Source organism: Oncorhynchus nerka, linkage group LG9b (genome assembly GCF_034236695.1).
Source record: "Oncorhynchus nerka isolate Pitt River linkage group LG9b, Oner_Uvic_2.0, whole genome shotgun sequence".
NCBI lineage: Eukaryota > Metazoa > Chordata > Actinopteri > Salmoniformes > Salmonidae > Oncorhynchus > Oncorhynchus nerka.
The window spans coordinates 39,323,041-39,343,012 of NC_088424.1; the positions used below are offsets into that span (position 1 = coordinate 39,323,041).

At 42.8% G+C, this 19,972-nt stretch overlaps 1 protein-coding gene across 1 annotated transcript; it reads right to left on the reverse strand.

Annotated features, from left to right (window-relative positions):
* Nucleotides 1–2,271: 2,271 nt before the first annotated feature.
* On the reverse strand, nucleotides 2,272–3,795 carry LOC115119856 (C-C motif chemokine 20-like). The gene is made up of 4 exons (XM_029648740.2): nucleotides 3,598–3,795; nucleotides 3,375–3,486; nucleotides 3,040–3,117; nucleotides 2,272–2,889 (listed from the first exon to the last, which is right to left on the reverse strand). Exons 1-4 carry the CDS (start codon nucleotides 3,683–3,685, stop codon nucleotides 2,853–2,855), a joined length of 315 nt encoding a protein of 104 aa, XP_029504600.1. The 5' UTR covers nucleotides 3,686–3,795; the 3' UTR covers nucleotides 2,272–2,852.
* Nucleotides 3,796–19,972: the final 16,177 nt, after the last annotated feature.

The following is a 19,972-nucleotide window of genomic DNA, read 5'->3' on the forward strand; positions in this document are numbered from 1 at the left end:
CAGTACTGGGACCCAAAATGAGTATGGGCACCTATTTCAGTCCAAGTCAAGCACTGCTTAGGGGTAGTACAGAATCCAACCTGTCAAGGCTAACGCAATGGTACTAGACTACCATCTAGTGTTGATGTCCTGTATTACAGAAATGCCAGTACAGTCCTGCGGTAGTCTGGTGTTATTTCAATTCTTAATGTGGTGATAAATCAAAATGGCAGAGGAATGTATATCCACTTGAAAAGTCTTGGCAGTCAGTAAAAACGAGATAATCATTCTTACTGTCTATTTCTTTCCAGTGTCCACTCTCGTCTCCCTCAAGCATGGCTCTCCTGTCCTCTATAAAAATACAAAATAAAACATAAATACCTTTGTACCTCTTAATCATGACAAAACAAGCAAGATATTTAGTGAGGGAATTCCATTGCCCTGCATGTTTGAGTCAGCATTTTACTGCTGAGATTGTAACTGTTGACGTACCGAACCTGTATGATTACTTCCTCAAAACAAGATGTTCTGTTGACTTCCTCCTTCTGATGTCATAGGACTTTCACTACATCCTCTTAACATTCATTCATTTACAGGTCACGAACAATGGAATGAGAACATTTCCAGAACTGGATTTTCACTGATTCCGTAAGAGAGATCCAAGACAATAGAGATGTTTGTTGGAGACAGTTGTACATTTGAGAATGAACCAGTGATTGACATCTCAATGCTTGTTGTCATTTGCTGATCTTTGTTTTTGCAGTCTTTAGATAGATAGCTATTCATGACAACATATCAACCTGAATTTAACTTAGAATTTCTTATGCATTTATAACAACATGCTTATTGGCAACTCTGGCCTAGGATCAAGAGAATGATCAGTAATTTACAAGAAAACAACTCCACAAACAGGAAGAACCTGTACTTTGATGGTGCCCATCATCCTGTAGTTGGCCAGGTAGAACTAATATACAACCATCAAAGCCAGATCAATGTAAATGTCAATGTAATCTAAAAATGTAGTCCCTTAGTTGGATATTTAACTGATACAAAGTGAATGCAATGTATGCATCACAAGGCTTTTGAATAGGAGTGTTTTTAGAAGAAGCACTGTGAGTGATCCACACACTGGTGACCTCATGGTGTTGTGTGCTCTACAGTTACTACATCCACCCACTGCTGACCTCATGGTGTAGTGTCCTCTACAGTTACTACATCCACACACTGGTGACCTCTCATGGTGTAGTGTCCTCTACAGTTACTACATCCACACACTGCTGACCTCATGGTGTAGTGTCCTCTACAGTTACTACATCCACCCACTGGTGACCTCTCATGGTGTAGTGTCCTCTACAGTTACTACATCCACCCACTGGTGACCTCTCATGGTGTAGTGTCCTCTACACTTACTACATCAACCCAATGGTGACCTCTCATGATGTAGTGTCCTCTACAGTTACTACATCCACCCACTGGTGATCTCTCATGATGTAGTGTCCTCTACAGTTACTACATCCACACACTGCTGACCTCATGGTGTAGTGTCCTCTACAGTTACTACATCCACCCACTGGTGATCTCTCATGGTGTAGTGTCCTCCACTGTTACTACATCCACCCACTGGTGACCTCTCATGGTGTAGTGTCCTCCACTGTTACTACATCCACCCACTGGTGACCTCTCATGATGTAGTGTCCTCTACACTTACTACATCAACCCACTGGTGACCTCATGGTGTAGTGTCCTCTACAGTTACTACATCAACCCACTGGTGACCTCTCATGGTGTAGTGTCCTCTACAGTTACTACATCCACCCACTGGTGACCTCTCATGATGTAGTGTCCTCTACACTTACTACATCAACCCACTGGTGACCTCATGGTGTAGTGTCCTCTACAGTTACTACATCAACCCACTGGTGACCTCTCATGGTGTAGTGTCCTCCACAGTAACTATACAATATTTTCTCTGTCTGTCTGCTTCATCAGTTAGTATCTGTCATTGTGCTGTCCCAAAACAAGTAACCTTTAATTAACTAGGCAAGTCAGTTAAGAACAAATACTTATTTACAATGACAGCCTGCACCGGCCAAACCTGGACGATGCTGGGCCAATTGTGCGCCGCCCTATTGGACTCCCAATCACGGCCGGTTGTGATACAGCCTGGATTCAAACCAGGGTGTCTGTAGTGACACCTCAAGCACTGAGATGCAGTGTCTTAGACCGCTGTGGCACTCAGGAGCCCCACTCATACCACACAAGATGAAGACACAAAAGAAGTGAGAATTCTTAGTAAAATATACATTATTTATTATTGATAAAATGTAACAGTAACTGTTAAATATAACAGATGTGATCAATGATCTGATCATACACAAGACCTTTATGAATAAAAGGGTTAAAACATGTGATTTCTGATGCTCATACAACAAGATTATACCATTAAACTCTGCCAACACAGATGATTTCATATACAAATAGGTTATGTAAAATAATAAACTAGGTGGTTCCAGCCCTGAATGCTGATTGGCTGACAACTGTAGTATGTCAGACCGTATACTATCGGTATGACAATAAATTATATTTTTTATTGCTCTAATTATGTTGGTAACCAGTTTATAATAGCAATAAGGCTCCTCGGGGGTTTGTCATATGTGGCCAATATACCATGGCTCAGGGCTGTGTCCAGGTGCTCCGCGTTGCTTATATCCTTCATTTATTATACTTTTCAGCACAGAGAAATGTCTGATAAAATTCAGGTAGTTGGATAAACTTAGAGATAGCAGGGTTCCAGCATGTTTGCATTCTCCTCCGTCAATGAAGATAGCAGCACAGACTCTTCGTCCTGTGTACCCTTGTGATGAACACTATTCCTATGACCTTTTCTTGTTCAATCGTTCCGCTCTTTCCCTGTAGAGAAGAAATAAAGTTATGTCATCCATTTCTTATACCATCGTTTTACCTAATATCCTTATGATAAACCCTACACACACTGTCAGTATAATTCAATTCCATGGAACCAAATAATTTTATCCTGAAAAAATATGAATGAATTCTTACCTCAGCTTGCGAACAGCTTTCATAACCCAGCCGTTGGTGGGATCCATACATGGGAATCTCCCTCTGACAGTGTGGAAACTGGAAGAGAACATGTTGAAGAGACAACATCAGTCAATCATCAGTGCTTTACAGGCTTACATCTCTATAATATCACATCGCAAATGAATCAATGCAAATAATATCAAGTTATCAAATTGTTTTACTTCTGTTGTACAATTATTTTATACTTAATGATATACTTAAATTGAAGAAATACTACATGTGTTACAATTAATATTATCATTTTACTTGCAATTTGTCCCAGTTCTACTGTTAGGCCTTCTAGAGTCACTCACATGATAGCATCAATGTTGCACCCGTCTTTCACTGTCTGTATGGAAAAGCCAAGGATGAGACGAATGTCTATCCTCCCCTGGGAATAACTCGTACAACAGCCTCTAGGAAAACCTATTGAGCAAAAAGACAAGAAACGTTATCTTGTATAGCAATTAAAAAACACCATTTGCAAAAAACAAAGACAGACGGACTAAGACACAACTTTCACAGCAGAATATTGACCTTGTTTAGCTGCAGAAGCCTCAGTAGTGAACAGCCCCACAGTCAGGAGCACGAGCAGCACAATAATAGGGGCTCTGATCAGGGCCATCTCTTCTTCTGTGGTGCTGTGATGTGATGAGCTGCTGTCTTCAGACAAAGAGCTTCAGTGGCTGTGTGAGGTCCTACTCCTCACCAGAGCCATATATATACTCCTGGTGCAGGTAGAGGCTTATTCTCTGAGAGGGAGAAATGGGCTTTCCTACCCACGCCTTCAAACCAAAGTTCCACAGCAGAATTTCCCCATCACATTCCCCAATGAACAAAAAAGGGAAACAAGATTCTTGAACAGAACAAGAGGGAGGATGTTTGAACAACTTTTACATGTTTATTTATATACAGCATTTATTCTGGGCTGATTGAAATGCACGACAATATTAGTGTACCTAAATGATTGTACCTTTGTTGAAGTCTCCTGGGTTAAGGAATACATTTTGGGATTATGTTAAGTGAGTTTGTGTTTTATATTATATCTCAGAATGTCTTTATTCTGGTGCTGGGGACCCAAAGGGTTTAGTTTTGCACTACACACCTGTTTCCACTAATTACGTCATCATCAAAACCCTGCTCAGACGTTGCATGCATCAACCAATGGTTGTGTGGGATGTCATCGACCGTGCTGTCAAGCACCAGATTGCTAATAGAACATGTGGTTAGTTCATACTTAAAATACCTATCCAGGCATTGTAAGATCTAGCATGCATCAGCAACGCCTAGGCAGAGGAACACTCCCAATGATTAGTGGAATCAGGTGTCTCGTGCTACGGCAATAACAGAAAAGTGCACACCTTTTGGGTCCCCATTAAGAAACACAGTTCTATCCTATGATCCTATATGAACTAGTTATAAATACAAGGAGTGTAGGGTGAATTACATGCCAACCACTGTACCTCAATTGAACAACATATCAATTCTACATTATAATGCCCTTTAACCCTCATAACCAAAGGATGTGGGAGATGTGTCAATCATATAAAAACCTTTGTATTTTGATTCAGACAGAGAATAACTGTGGTCTCAAATTAATAGCCTGTTTACGCCCCCATTCATCAATCTAAGTGACAGTAAATAAAATCCCCATCAAAATACGTCAGTTTAAATTAGAGATATCAGATTTTTGAATGAGCTGCTTCTCAATCCACCACATCCACATATGCAGTGAAAGATGTCAGACCATGAGAATTCCCCAAAATCTGTCTTCTCACAAAAACGTCTGTAGCGTCTGAATGGTTCTCCAGATCTCTGTTTTGATCTACGTCCCCCACAAGTAACACTGATGTGTCAACTTCTGTCTGTAGTGTCTGAACCGTTTGGACTACAAACTAATACTCCACTAAATACCACACTGACTCTCACCAACACGATGGTGTTCTCCGTTTTTCTCTACGAGCCCCACAAGTGTCACGGGACTCGTCTGAAGATACCAACACAAATGAATAGACGTATGGAGGTAGTTTTGTGCCACCAAAAACATGGGGATAAAAATGTATCCCAAAAAAAACAAAATATTTCCTGAGTGTTCTTATATCTCCTATAAAAAGGACAGACACTTCAAAACCTGATTCCTTATGACTTATCTTTTTACTGTCTTTTCTTGTGATTTATCAATGTGTTATTCAATTCTTTCTATTGGCTATAGTAGCAAAGGAAAATTGCAACATTTTATTAATTATTTCTGATACCTAAAGGGGTCCTAAAATTCAACATCAAATAGCTAAATGATCCATGGTGTGACCATGTGAAGACATATCCATATGTTAGATTAGTAGAACACCCTCCCACCCCCGAAATCGGTCAGACTTTTAGGGGTTTTAACACCTTTGCTGTGGTTATGTATGTTTGTGTAACCATGTACCCACATCAGTGAAACCACCACAGATCACATCATAGAACATACTGTATGTACAGTTATCAGATGTATCAGTTGGTCTAGGAGGAAACACAGTGCATTGTGCGCCACACAGAGGAGGCTGATGGAAGGAGCTATAGGAGGACGGGCTCATTCTAATGGCCAAAATGGAATTGATGAAATGGTCCCAATGTCACGTTCTGACCTTTATTTCCTTTGTTTTGTCATTATTTAGTATGGTCAGGGCGTGAGTTGGGTGGGCAGTCTATGTTTGTTTTTCTATGATTTGGGTATTTCTATGTTTCGGCCTAGTATGGTTCTCAATCAGAGGCAGGTGTCATTAGTTGTCTCTGATTGAGAATCATACTTAGGTAGCCTGGGTTTCACTGTGTGTTGGTGGGTGAATGTTCCTGTCTCTGTGTTTGCACCAGATAGGACTGTTTTTGGTTTTCCACATTTATTGTTTTGTTAGTTATTTCATGTCTAGTTCCTTTATTAAAGAACATGAATAACCACCACGTTGCATTTTGGTCCGCTTCTCCTTCACCACAGGAAAACCCTTACACCAAAACACATCAAACACATGGAAACAACGTGTTTGACTCTTTTCCATTGATTCCATTCCAGCCATTACAATGAGCCTGTCCTCCTAAAGCCCCTCTCACCAGCCTCCTCTAGCGCCACTGTGATAAAGTCTATTGAGTCAAACCATGGAACTGCCCCTGTTTATGTCCTATGAAGCTGTGAAAGGGCACATTTGGGGTGGTGATATTTATAAAAAAATATGTGATGATTTAGATATCAACCAAACCAGAGAATCACCACAGAACCAGTAAAGAACTTTAATTTCACCACAGGGTGTTGCACTGAGGATCAGCAAGAACTTTTCTTACAAGACGTATGACAACAATGATGACATAATGACCCCAGGGCTCTGAGTTGTAATTCCTAATTCTACAGCTCTGACTGATGGTCAACATTCTATACTAGAGGAACACTCCTCTAACCTGTTCAGCAGGGAATTTCAAATGGCGAATGTGAAGGGGAACTTTCAGGTGTGACTTTGTTTGGGTAGTAAATACACACAGCAGGGAAATACAAGAGGAATTCAATCTCCTATCTGATCAATCTAATTGTCATGTCTGTGTGTGCGTCTGTGTCTTTGTGTGTGTGACTTAGACTTCGTGCACTGAAGTACATGGATGTGGGCTGTTAATAATATGGTTATTTTCTAAGTCAGAGGAACACAGAATGTGTTGAGGCCTCAACTCAAATGGGGAAAAGTGTTTCTGTGACAACTAAACAGGTCATGATGAAGGAGTTTTAACAGTTCCTCTTCAGTTGTTGCATCATAACTGTCCCTGTTACAACCACAACTTTTTCCCCCTTGAGTTTGTCACAATGCATTAATTGGGACATTATCATGTGTTATATGAATATTGAGACATTTAACACATTGGTGCTGTTTTTTTGCAATGTATAACCTCACACAACTACCATGCGAAACCTGGGACAAAGTGGGACTCTACATTCACAGAACAATTGAAGACTACTTCAATGAGCTGAAGAGATGAGTAAAAGTTGAACTCACACCCACTGATACTTGCTTAATATACTATAGAACAAAGGATTCCTGCAATTCAGAAGTTCATATTTCATATCATTAGCTCTTATTACAGTAAGATGAGATACATGGAAAAGTACAGTGTCTTAAGTTATTACACCCCTTGATTTTTTCCACATTTTGTTGTGTTACAGCCTGAAATTAAAATGGATAAAATTGAGACTGTGTGTCACTGGACTAGACAATATACCCCAGCAAATTAATAAAAAAGGAGGCAATAAGTATTCAACCCCTTTGTTATGGCTAGCCTAAATAAGTTCAGGAGTAAAAATGGTCTTAACTCATAATTATTGCACACAGTGAGGCCATGCAACTTATCAAGTTTAAGGTAAGACCCAGGCGCAGACAGCGTCAAAGTAAATAAAGTTGTACTCAAACAGGGGCAGGCAAAAGGACAGGTCAAGGGCAGAGGTCAGATTCCAGGTAGGTGGGGCAAAGGTACAGGACGGCAGGCAGGCTCAGGGTCAGGCAGAGGTCAGATTCCAGGTAGGTGGGGCAAAGGTACAGGACGGCAGGCAGGCTCAGGGTCAGGCAGAGGTCAGATTCCAGGTAGGTGGGGAAAAGGTACAGGACGGCAGGCAGGCTCAGGGTCAGGCAGAGGTCAGATTCCAGGTAGCTGGGGCAAAGGTACAGGACGGCAGGCAGGCTCAGGGTCAGGCAGAGGTCAGATTCCAGGTAGCTGGGGCAAAGGTACAGGACGGCAGGCAGGCTCAGGGTCAGGCAGAGGTCAGATTCCAGGTAGGTGGGGCAAAGGTACAGGACGGCAGGCAGGCAGGCTCAGGGTCAGGCAGAGGTCAGATTCCAGGCAGCTGGGGCAAAGGTACAGGACGGCAGGCAGGCAGGCAGGCTCAGGGTCAGGCAGAGGTCAGTTTCCAGGTAGGTGGGGCAAAGGTACAGGACGGCAGGCAGGCTCAGGTCAGGGCAGGCAGGTCAAAACCAGGAAACTAGAATGCAGGGATTATAGCAAAGACAGGAGCAAGGGGAAAAACGCTGGTTTGAACGAACAAAAATAACTGGCAACAGACAGAACTCAGGTATAAATAAACAGGGGATAATGGGGAAGATGGGTGACACCTGGAGGGGGGTGGAGACAATCACAAAGACAGGTGAAACAGATCAGGGGGTGACAATCGTGTTCAACATGATTTTTGAATGACTACCTCATCTCTGTACCCCACACATACAATTATGCTTAAGGCCCCTCAGTTGAATTGTGAATTTCAAACACAGATTCAACTACAAAGACCAGGGAGGTTTTCCACTGCCTCCCAAAGAAGAGCTCCTATTGCTAGATGGGTCAAAATAAAATAAAAAAACAGACATTGAATATCCCTTTGAGCATGGTGATGTTATTAATTACAATTTGGATGGTGTATCAATACTACAAAGATACAGGCATCCTTCCTAACTCAGTTTCTGGAGAGGACGGAAACCACTCAGGGATTTCACCATGAGGCAAATAGTGACTTTAAAAAAGTTACAGAGTTGAATAATGGCTGTGAAAGGAGAAAACTGAGGATGGATCAACATTGTAGTTGCTCCACAATACTAACATGCGAGGACAGACGATGGGAGATGAGAAGCAAGTACAGGGGGGAATAATTCATAAATAACGGAGATGAAACAAAACAAGGACAGTGCTGCACTGTCGGAACTAGAAGCACAAGCTACACTCGCAATAACATCTGCTAACCATGTGTAAGTGACCAATACATTTTGCTTTGGATTTGATTTGAATCACTTTTGGCAGCTATTAAAGCGGTGAATCGTTCTGGGTCCCTAAGAGCATTGCACACCTGGATTTTACAATATTTGTCCATTATTTCTTTAAATATTCTTCCAAACTGTAACTAGGCCCTCAGGAACATTCACTATAACTCCTACATACAGTAGGCCTTCTAATCACAACGCACTAAATGTGTTTGAATTGAACAATCAAACTTCTTTTGAAGGCTACTTGTACATTACATCACATCGTCACACAATCCCAACATTATGTAATCCTCTATTATACAATGATAACGTCTCCCTTAGAATTTTGCTGACATGCAGTTTTTTTTACCTTAATTTAACTAGGCAAGTCAGTTAAGAACAATTTCTTATTTTCAATGACGGCCAAGGAACAGTGGGTTAACTGCCTTGTTCAGGGGCAGAATGACAGATTTGTACCTCGTCAGCTCGTGGATTTGAACTTGCAACCTTTCAAATACTAGCCCAATGCTCTAACCACTAGGCTACCCTGCCTCATCATTGTATAGTTGCCATAAATTCTTAATCCGGGCCCAGAGTGGAAGGGAGTTTACCAAGGTACCAACAATGTGACCTATGTGTCAAACTTCCCTGACCCAAATACATGTCAAGACTGAAGTTTCCACCTTGTTCCACAACCGCTGGGTCTGCGGTCCAGAAAAGGGCATCATATTTCCAACTGAGAAAGTATTTAAACTAGAATTCCAGATCATTGGATCAGATCATCTTGGAATCTCATTCTGAGGAGAGAGTTCCAGGTATCTGTTGAACTTCACTACCTGCCTCGACCTCTGAAGCTGACAAGATGGCAAAGCTTGCTGTGACTCTCTCTACTCTGCTGCTGCTGTTGTTGGCACTGATGACTCTGGGTGAAACTAGTAAATAGGACAGGAACTGTCATCTAATGTGCTGTTTGCTACCATCAGTGTCAAAGCAAATCAAATCAAAGTTTATTTGTTACGTTCGCCGAATACACCTTTTTGAAATGCTTACTTACAAGCCCTGATCAACAGTGCAATTTTTCAGTAAAAAATAGGTATTAGGTGAACAATAGATACGTAAAGAAATAAAAATATCAGTAAAAGACAGTGAATAATAACAGTAGTGACGCTATAACAAGGCTATATACAGTAGGAAGGCTGTATACAGTAGCGAGTCTATATACAGTAGCGAGTCTATATACAGACACCGGTTAGTCAGGCTAATTGAGGTAGTATGTACATGAATGTATAGTAAAAGTGACTATGCATGTATGATAAACAGAGAGTAGCAGCAGCGTAAAAGAGGGGTTGGGGGGGAGACAATGCAAAGAGTCCGGGTGGCCATTTGATTACTTGTTCAGGACTCTTATGGCTTGGGGGTAAAAGCCCCCCTCCAAAGGTGCGGACTCCGGCCGCAAACCTGAACCTATAGGGAAGAGTCCGGGTGGGCATCTACTCTCGGTGGGGGCTCCGGTGGGGGCTCCGGTGCAGGACGCAGACCCGCTCCACTTAAGGCCCCCCCCACTTCGGTGGCGCCTCTGATGCAGTGATAGTCGCCGGGACCTCCGGACCGTAGATCGTCGCCAGAGGCTCTGGACTGGAAACCCTCGCCAGAGGCTCTGGACTGGGAACCCTCGCTGAAGGCTCTGGACTGGGAACCCCCGCCGAAGGCTCTGGAATGGGAACACTTGCCGAAGGCTCTGGACTGGGAACCCTCGCCGCAGGCTCTGGACTGCCAACCGTCGCCAGAGGCGCCGAATTGGGGATCATCGCCGGAGACTCTGGACTGGGGACCGTTACCGGAGGCTCTGGACTGGGGACCGTCGCCGGAGGCTCTGGACTAGGGACCGTCGCCGGATGCTCTGGACTGGGGACCGTTGCCGGAGGCTCTGGACTGGGGACCGTCGCTGGAGGCTCCTTTTCCTGGATCATCACTGCAGGCTTCGTGCCATGGATCATCACTACAGGCTCCGGGCCATGGATCATCACTGGAGGCTTAGTGCCATGGATCATCACTGGAGGCTTTGTGCCATGGATCATCACTACAGGCTCCGGGCCATGGATCATCACTGGAGGCTTCGTGCCATGGATCATCACTGGAGGCTTTGGGCCATGGATCATCACTGGAGGCTTCGTGCCATGGATCATCACTGGAGGCTTTGTACATGGAGCCGGAACAGGTCTCATCGGACTGAGGAGACGTATTAGAAGCCTGGTGCGTGGAACTGGAACAGGTCTCACGGACTGGGGAGATGCACTGGACGCCTGGTGCGTGGAGCAGGCACCGGATACACTGGGCCGTGGAGGCGCACTGGAGGTCTCGAGCGTAGAGCTGGCACAACCCGTCCTGGCTGGATGCTTACTTTCGGGGTGCTGGCACAGGACTCACTGGGCAGTGAAGGCGCACCGGAGACACAGTACACAGAGCCGGCGCAGGATATCCTGGGCCGAAGAGACGCACCGGAGACCAGGAGCGCTGAGCCGACACCATCCGACCTGGCTGAATGCCCACTCTAGCACGGCAAATGCGAGGAGCTGGCACAGAGCGCACCGCTGTGAATGCACACTGGAGACAGTGCGCATCACCGCATAACACGGTGCCTGACCAGTCACACTCTCCCTACGGTAAGCACGGAAAATTGGCTCAGGTCTGTGTTGAATTTGGTGTAGGCTAGCCTGTGTTGGGGTTGGTGTAGGCTAGCCTGTGCTGGGCTTGGTGTAGGCTAGCCTGTGTTGGGCTTGGTGTAGGCTAGCCTGTGCTGGGCTTGGTGTAGGCTAGCCTGTGTTGGGATTGGTTTAGGCTACCCTGTGCTGGGCTTGGTGTCGGCTAGCCTGTGTTGGGCTTGGTGTAGGCTAGCCTGTGCTGGGCTTGGTGTAGACTAGCCTGTGTTGGGCTTGGTGTAGGCTAGCCTGTGTTAGGATTGGTGTAGGCTAGCCTGTGCCCACGTTTCACACCTTTCCCACACAGGGCCAATGCAGTCATGTTTGCTGGTTAGGCTAATTCTACATTAATGAAATGATTTCAGCATGAGGAGAGGAAGAAAACAACTCATTGAATCATACTAAAGACTGCATTATCCTTGAAACATGACAAAAGAAGCCTACGTTGATAATAACTTATTGACCACCATATCTTCTCTAGGGTAGGGGGCAGCATTGGGAATTTTGGATGAAAAGCATGCCCAAATTAACCTGCCTACTACTCAGCCATAAAAGCTAGAATATGCATATAATTAGTAGATTTGGATAGAAAACACTCTGAAGTTTCTAAAACAGTTTGAATAATGTCTGTGTGTATAACAGAACTCATATGGCAGGCAAAAACCTGAGAAAAAAATCCAACCAGGAAGTGGGAAATCTGAGGTTTGTAGTTTTTCAACTCTTGGCCTATTGAATACACAGTGTCTATGGGGTCATATTGCACTTCCTAAGGCTTCCACTAGATGTCAACAGTCTTTAGAACCTTTGATGCTTCTACTGTGCAGTGGAGGCGAATGAGAGGGGAATGAGTCAGATGTCTGTCAGAGAGCTCAGTCTCGCACGTTCACATGATAGTTAGCATGCATTTCTACAGACAAAGGAATTCTCCGGTTGGAACATTATCGAAGATTTATGTGAAAAACATCCTAAAGACTGATTCTATACTTCGTTTGACATGTTTCTACAGACTGTAACGGAACTTTTTGACTTTTCGTCTGCTCCTAGTGATCGCGTGTCATGAATTTGGAATACTGGGCTGAACGCACTAACAAAAAGGAGGTATTTGGACATAAATTAAGGACTTTATCGAACAAAACAAACATTTATTGTGGAACTGTGATTCCTGGGAGTGCTTTCTGATGAATATCATCAAAGGTAAGTTAATATTTATAATGCTATTTCTGACTTCTGTTGACTACACAACATGGCGGATATCTGTTTGGGTTGTTTTGGTCTCTGAGCGCTGTACTCAGATTATTGCATGGTTTGCTTTTTCCGTAAAGTTTTTTTGATATCTGACACAGCGGTTGCATTAAGGAGAAGTGGATCTAAAATTCCATGCATAACAGTTGTATCTTTTAGCAATGTTCATTATGAGGATTTCTGTAAGTTGATGTGGCTCTCTGCAAAATCACCAGATGTTTTGGAACTACTGAACATAACGCGTCAATGTAAACTGAGATTTCTGGATATAAATATGAACTTTATCGAGGGGTGGGCCGATACAAACATGTATTGTGTAACATGAAGTCCTATGAGTGTCATCTGATGAAGATCATCAAAGGTTAGTGATTCATTTAATCTCTATTTCTGCTTTTTGTGACTCCTCTCTTTGGCTGGAAAATGGCTGTGTTTTTCTGTGACTTGGCTCTGACGTAACATAATGGTTTGGTTTGCTTTCGTCGTAAAGCCTTTTTGAAACCGGACACTGTGCCTGGTTATACAACAAGTGAATCTTTAAAATGGTGTAAAATACTTGTATGTTTGAGGAATTTTAATTATGGGATTTATTTATGTTGTTTTCTGAGCGTCCCACATACCCTAGAGAGGATATATTATTGATTAAATTCTGTATCAATGAATGAAAAAGAAAATATGGTTATGAGACTCGCTGGGCTGTCCACCTGTAACATGAATGCTCACGGCAGATGTTGGATCAATATCCACCTTCGTGACATGGCACGCAGGCACACACACACACACACACACACACACACACACACACACACACACACACACACACACACACACACACACACACACACACACACACACACACACACACACACACACACACAAAGAAGTTATTAAGAACCTGGTTCAAGGAGAACCCTTTTGGGTTCCATGTACAACCCTTAACACAGAGGGTTCAACATGGAACCCAAAATGGATCTATGTGGAAATAAAAAAGGGTTCTCCCCGGAACCAAAAACTCCTACGGGGAGAGCCGATGAGCCGTTTTGGAACCAATTTTTCTAAGAGGGTACATACCCATCTAACTGCCTGTCAGATTGATTTAAGTGGGAAACACATCATGATCTACATCACACCGGGTCAATGAACAGCCCCCCCCCAAACCTCAAACCCCTGGCGGTTAGAGAGAGAGAGATAGGGCAGGGGAAGGAGGAGAGAGAGGCAGAGAGAGGAGGGAGAGAGAGAGACAGGGAGATAGGGAGAGGGAGGAAGAAAGAGAGAGAGATTGAGAGAAAGAGGGAGTAGAGTTGGGGAGAGAGGGGAGAGAAAGAGAGACGGTTAGGGGGAGAGAGCAGGGAGAGAAAGAGATGGAGGAAGAGTGGGAGAGAGGGAAAAGGAGGTAGAGAGAGAGATGGGGAGAGAGGGAAGGAGAGAGATGGTGATAGGGATGAAGAGAGAGAGAGGAAGAGAGCATTTCCATCAGCATGTTTGGCTGCATGTCTGTTATGGTTGAGTTGACACACCGGGTCAATAACAGTTGTAATGAGTTTTGGTTCATGTTTCTGAATTGTGATTTATCTGAGATGCAGACTACATGGTGTTTTCATACCTCAGACGTTTGATATTCCTATTTAATTGTCCAATGGACTTGGCCTAACAAATATATTCGGTTTAGCACATATAAAGATAACTATGTATTTACTTCCTGTAAATTGACCAATATATTAATACTAGCCTCACCCAGCCCTATGGCAGTAAATCATTGCATCAGATTTTGCAATTCAATGCAATTGTCACGTCTGCTCCCGCTCCCCCTCCCTGGCGCTCGAAGGCACCAGGCTCCCCAGTATTACGCACTCCTGCCACCGTCAGTACGCACACCTGCCTTTCCCCATCATGTGCATCAGTGTATTATTGGACTCACCTGGACTCACCTGTTTATTACCACCCCTCTATTTGTCAGTTCCCCATCTCTGTTCCCGACTGCATTGTTTGAAACAGGAATTTCACTGCTTTGGTAGCAGAGACAACAGTGTGTGTTGTGACACAGTTTGGAATTTGGGAATTTAACACTGATTGATGTGGGTCTAGGAGTGGGTCTAGGGCAGGGGTGTCAAAGTCAAATGGACGGAGGGCCAAATAAAAAAATCAGCTACAAGACGAGGGCCGGACTGTTCGAATGTTCATTGAAAATTTTTTAAATGACGCATATAGTCTAGTGAACCTAATTGAACCTACTGAAAACCTAACAAATATATTACAATATGATCAGATAAATAAAGCAATATTTTCTTATGGCTCTGTCAGTAATCTTTAATTTTCAACAGACACAAAAGACAAATTTCCTTTATATAAATATCCCCATAACATGAACATTAAATGAAAGAAACCGGTATTCAAGGCACCATCAGTAGACTATATTTTCTATTTTAGCAAAAGTGGGCTAAATTTACTTCAAAGAAAAAACAATAATAGCAATTTTCTATCATCCACTCAACTGAAATATTTTTAAAATATAATTGGATTGAAATACAAAAAAATAAAGTGCAAAAATCTATTAATCAAAGGAGGCCTCGTTTTAATTCCTCTGCCTTTTGTAGCCTTTGTTCCATGTCCATATTCTTGTTTTTGTCCGCGTGTTTCGTTTCATAATGTCGTCTCAGATTATACTCTTTCAGTACCGCCACACTTTCTCCACACAGAAGACACACAGGTTTTCCAGCTACCTTCGTGAACATATACTCCGACTCCCACCTTGTTTGAAACCCCGGTTCTCAGTATCCACCTTCCGTTTTGCCATTTTTGATGGGTATCTGAAAGTTAATTTTACTGTGATGCTGACGACTGCTGTGCCAATAAATATTGAAATGAAGCAGCCTACTGCTCGGTGCGTCACCTTTGCATTGTGGGAAATGTAGTATTGGTGCGTGTAAAAGATCTGCGGGCTGCCGGCTTGCTGCGGGCCGGTTCTAATAATAAATCAAGATCATCCCAGGGGCCGTAAAAACCTTCTTGAAGCGGGCCTTGACTCTGACATATGTGGTCTAGGGTGTCAGGTAGGGTGGAGGTGATATGGTCCTTGACTCAGTGCTGATGTCATTGGTTCCCCTTGATTGTGCTACCTTAATAGATGATTATGAACAGCTCTTGTAAATAGTCATATATCTGAGTGTTTTGAATGAATATGCATTTGTCACAACATCAACTCTTTCCTAAAACCTCAAAAGGAACAAGAAGAAACAGTTGTATGAAACTCCTGTTGTTAGCCAGGTAGAAGTTATTGTACAACCATCAAGGCAGGGTCTGTGTAGATTTCAATGTAATCCAAAAATAACAACTTGGAGCTTAAACACCATAGACATACAAAGTGAATATACTGTATGTCATCTCTACAAGGCCTTTGGAATAGGAGTGTTTTTTAAGAAACTGTGAGAGTGATTCACCCTCTGCTGACCTCTCATGGTGTAGTGTCCTCCACTGTTACTACATCCACACACTGGTGACCTCTCATGGTGTTGTGTCCTCCACTGTTACTACATCAATCCATTGGTGACCTCTCATGGTGTAGTGTCCTCTACAGTTACTACATCCACACACTGGTGACCTCTCATGGTGTAGTGTCCTCCACAGTTACTACATCAATCCATTGGTGACCTCTCATGGTGTAGTGTCCTCCACTGTTACTACATCCACACACTGGTGACCTCTCATGGTGTAGTGTCCTCCACAGTTACTACATCCACCTACTGGTGACCTCTGTCATGACGTTGCCCTCTTTGGGTACAGTAAGCCCCATCCCCCTCTCCCTGTCTCCTACACTCAGGTTGCTGTGGTCAGAGAGAGGTCGTAAATTCATGGAGGTGATTATCTCCTCATCTCCACAGTACAGAGAGTAGAGTTTTCATTGAAGAGATCAAATAAATTTCTTCCACCTCACAGAACTTGAGGTCCGAACAACATTTATGTTCTGGAGAAGATATAAAAGATCGGAGAAGAATCCAGCTACGATCTGGTCCATTTGGTACAATTTTGTGAAACTCATGGGAGACAATTACGGCCACATTACCATAACATTGTTTATTTAACCTCTTAAGTCGACCCTCTACTTTTTTGAACATTCTGTTAAAAATCGCGCAACATTTCAGCGCCCTGCTACTCATGCCAGGAATATAGTATATGCATTTGCTTAGTCTGTGTGGATAGAAAACACTCAGACGTTTAAAAAACTGGTTAAATCACTGCTGTGGCTTTACCAGAACGGCATTTACATCGAAAAGCACAGGAAAAACTGATCACTGAAAATGGGAAAATATATCCATGCGCTACTTGAACCCATTGATAAACGTGAACCACAATTAATTGACTGAGGTTGCAGTACCTACAGCTTCCACACGGTGTCTAGAGTCTTGTCATTTCCCTTCAAGTTTTTTCTTGGTCAAACACATACAGGACACCGTATCTCCTCCGGTCTAGGACCGGATATTTTCGTTGAGTTTCTAGCCGGACATTTTTCCAGACGGACAGCTAATGATCTTTACATCGCCTCCTGATGAATTTTATCGCTTATTAACGTTTACTAATACCTAAAGTTGCATTACAAACGTATTTCAAGTGTTTTGTGAAAGTTTATCGTCGACTTTTTGAATTTTAAAAAATGACGTTACGTTTTGAAACAATGTTTTTTCGTTTATCACACAGTCTACATATAACGATATCTAGGCTTTATATGGACCGATTTAATCGAAATAAAGACCCAAATAGTGTTTATGGGACATCTAGGAGTGCCAACAAAGAAGATGGTGAAAGGTAATGAATGTTTTCTATTTTATTGTGCGGTTTGTGTAACGCCGAAATGCTAATTATTTTGTTTACGTCCCCTGTGGGTCTTTTGGGGTGTTGCATGCTATCAGATAATAGCTTCTCATGCTTTCGCCGAAAAGCATTTTAAAAATCTGACTTGTTGCCTGGATTCACAACGAGTGTAGCTTTAATTCGATACCCTGCATGTGTATTTTAATGAACTTTTGAGTTTTAACTAATACTATTAGCATTTAGCGTAGTGCATTTGCATTTCCAGAGCTCTAGTTGGGACGCAAGCGTCCCGAGTAGAAGCAACAGGTTAAGAGCCTTAGATATGAGGTTTACATCTAATTGTTGTATAAGATGAATGAGTGAGGATGAAACTGTTTGTAAAATTGTGTAATGTGATTTTGGACTATTTAATGAAGGAAACTCCAATTCCCTTTTGAGTTTAACTTCTTGATGCACCCATCCCGTTAGCGGGATCATTTACGTCAACATCCGCTGGATTGCAGCCCGCCAAATTCAAATTATATTACTAAAAATATTTAATTTTCATAAAATCACAAGTGCAATGTAGCAAAACACAGCTTAGCTTGTTGTTAATCCACCTGGGGTGTCAGATTTCAATAAAGCTTTTCAGCGAAAGGTATCAAAGCGTTTATGTAAGAACATCTCTCTCAGTAGACAAAATATTACAAACAGCTAGCCGCCAAGTAGATTGGTCACGAAAGTCAGAAAAGCAATAAATTAATATATATAATATATATATATAATCGATAATATATCAACCGGGACTTTAGCTTCGTCAATAGGAGAGAGAGACACAATGGCTGCTCCAAACTGTTGCGCAAGCAAAACTCTGGGGACACCCAGCTATACACTGACGCGATGTGATCTTTCTCGCTCATTTTTCAAAATAAAAGCCTGAAACTATGTCTAAAGACTGTTCACAACATGGGGAAGCCATAGGAAAAGGAATCTGGTTGTGTCACGCCCTGGTCTTAGTATTTTGTGTTTTCTTTATTATTTTGGTCAGGCCAGGGTGTGACATGCGTTTATTGTGGTGTGTTTTGTCTTGGGGTTTTGTTAGGTATTGGGATTGTGGTTTAGTGGGGTTTTCTAGCATAGTCTATGGCTGTCTGAAGTGGTTCTCAATCAGAGGCAGGTGTTTATCGTTGTCTCTGATTGGGAACCATATTTAGGCAGCCATATTCTTTGAGTGTTTCGTGGGTGATTGTTCCTGTCTCTGTGTTAGTTTGCACCAGATAGGCTGTATAGGTTTTCACGTTACGTTTGTTGTTTTTGTATTGTTCTTTTTTTTTCATCGTCATTAAACATGTATCAAGAATACCACGCTGCATTTTGGTCCGACTCTCCTTCATCACAAGAAAACAGTAACAGGTTGATATCCCGTTAAATGGAGGGAAGGCATTCAATGGAACATGGAGCTTTCAAAATAGAGGCCACTTCCTGGTTGAATTTTCCTCAGTTTTTAGCCTGCAATATGGGTTCCGTTATACTCACAGACAATATTTTGACAGTTTTGGAAACTTTAGTGTTTTCTATCCTAATCTGACAATTATATGCATATTCTAGATTTTGGGCCTGAGAAATAGGCAGTTAAATGTGCGTATGTTTTTCCTCCAAAAATCAAAATACTGCCCCCTTCACTCAACAGGTTAACTAAATCAGAGGACCGCCCATGAGCACAGTTAGGACCTGGCGCCATGAGACAGCTTTTTCTGCTCTTCCGAATATAACCCCCACCTTGAGAATTTCTCAACAGACCATGTTGCTCTCAATTACGAGAGGACAAAGGTTGCAGACCAGCTTACCCTGATAACGAGAGGGCCAAGGTTTGAGACCAGACTGCTGAATCTTTTAACCATCCCACGTGGTTAAACTTTTAGACTATCGATACCGACAGAATAAGAACAAGTCTTTGATATTAATTACTAGTCTGCACCTAGGAATTTGGTATCATTGAACGGGAGGATCGACAACCGCCGAAACATCTAATCTATAACGACCTGAATGAATGTCACTCTGAACTATTCATTCTAAACACGACACACAGAGAGAGAGAGAGAGAGGTCGGACACACTCCAACAGAACAAACTTTTCAACAGAGATCCCGACGACACACTGAGCGGAAATATATATATTGATTGCAATTGTTCCCGAATGAGTGAGCGTTCATGTGAAAAGGATTAGCATTTCAATTGTTGGATCACCACAGATAACACCGCTACTCCTACTGCTCTCTCTTCGTCCGCCCACGTGCTCTCGCACACCCCGAGAGCTTCTGGTCAGCGGGGTGGTGGCACCGGGATCCTCATCTCTCCCAAGTGGTCATTCTCTCTTTCTCCCCTTACCCATCTGTCTATCGCCTCCTTTGAATTCCATGCTGTCACAGTTACCAGCCCTTTCAAGCTTAAC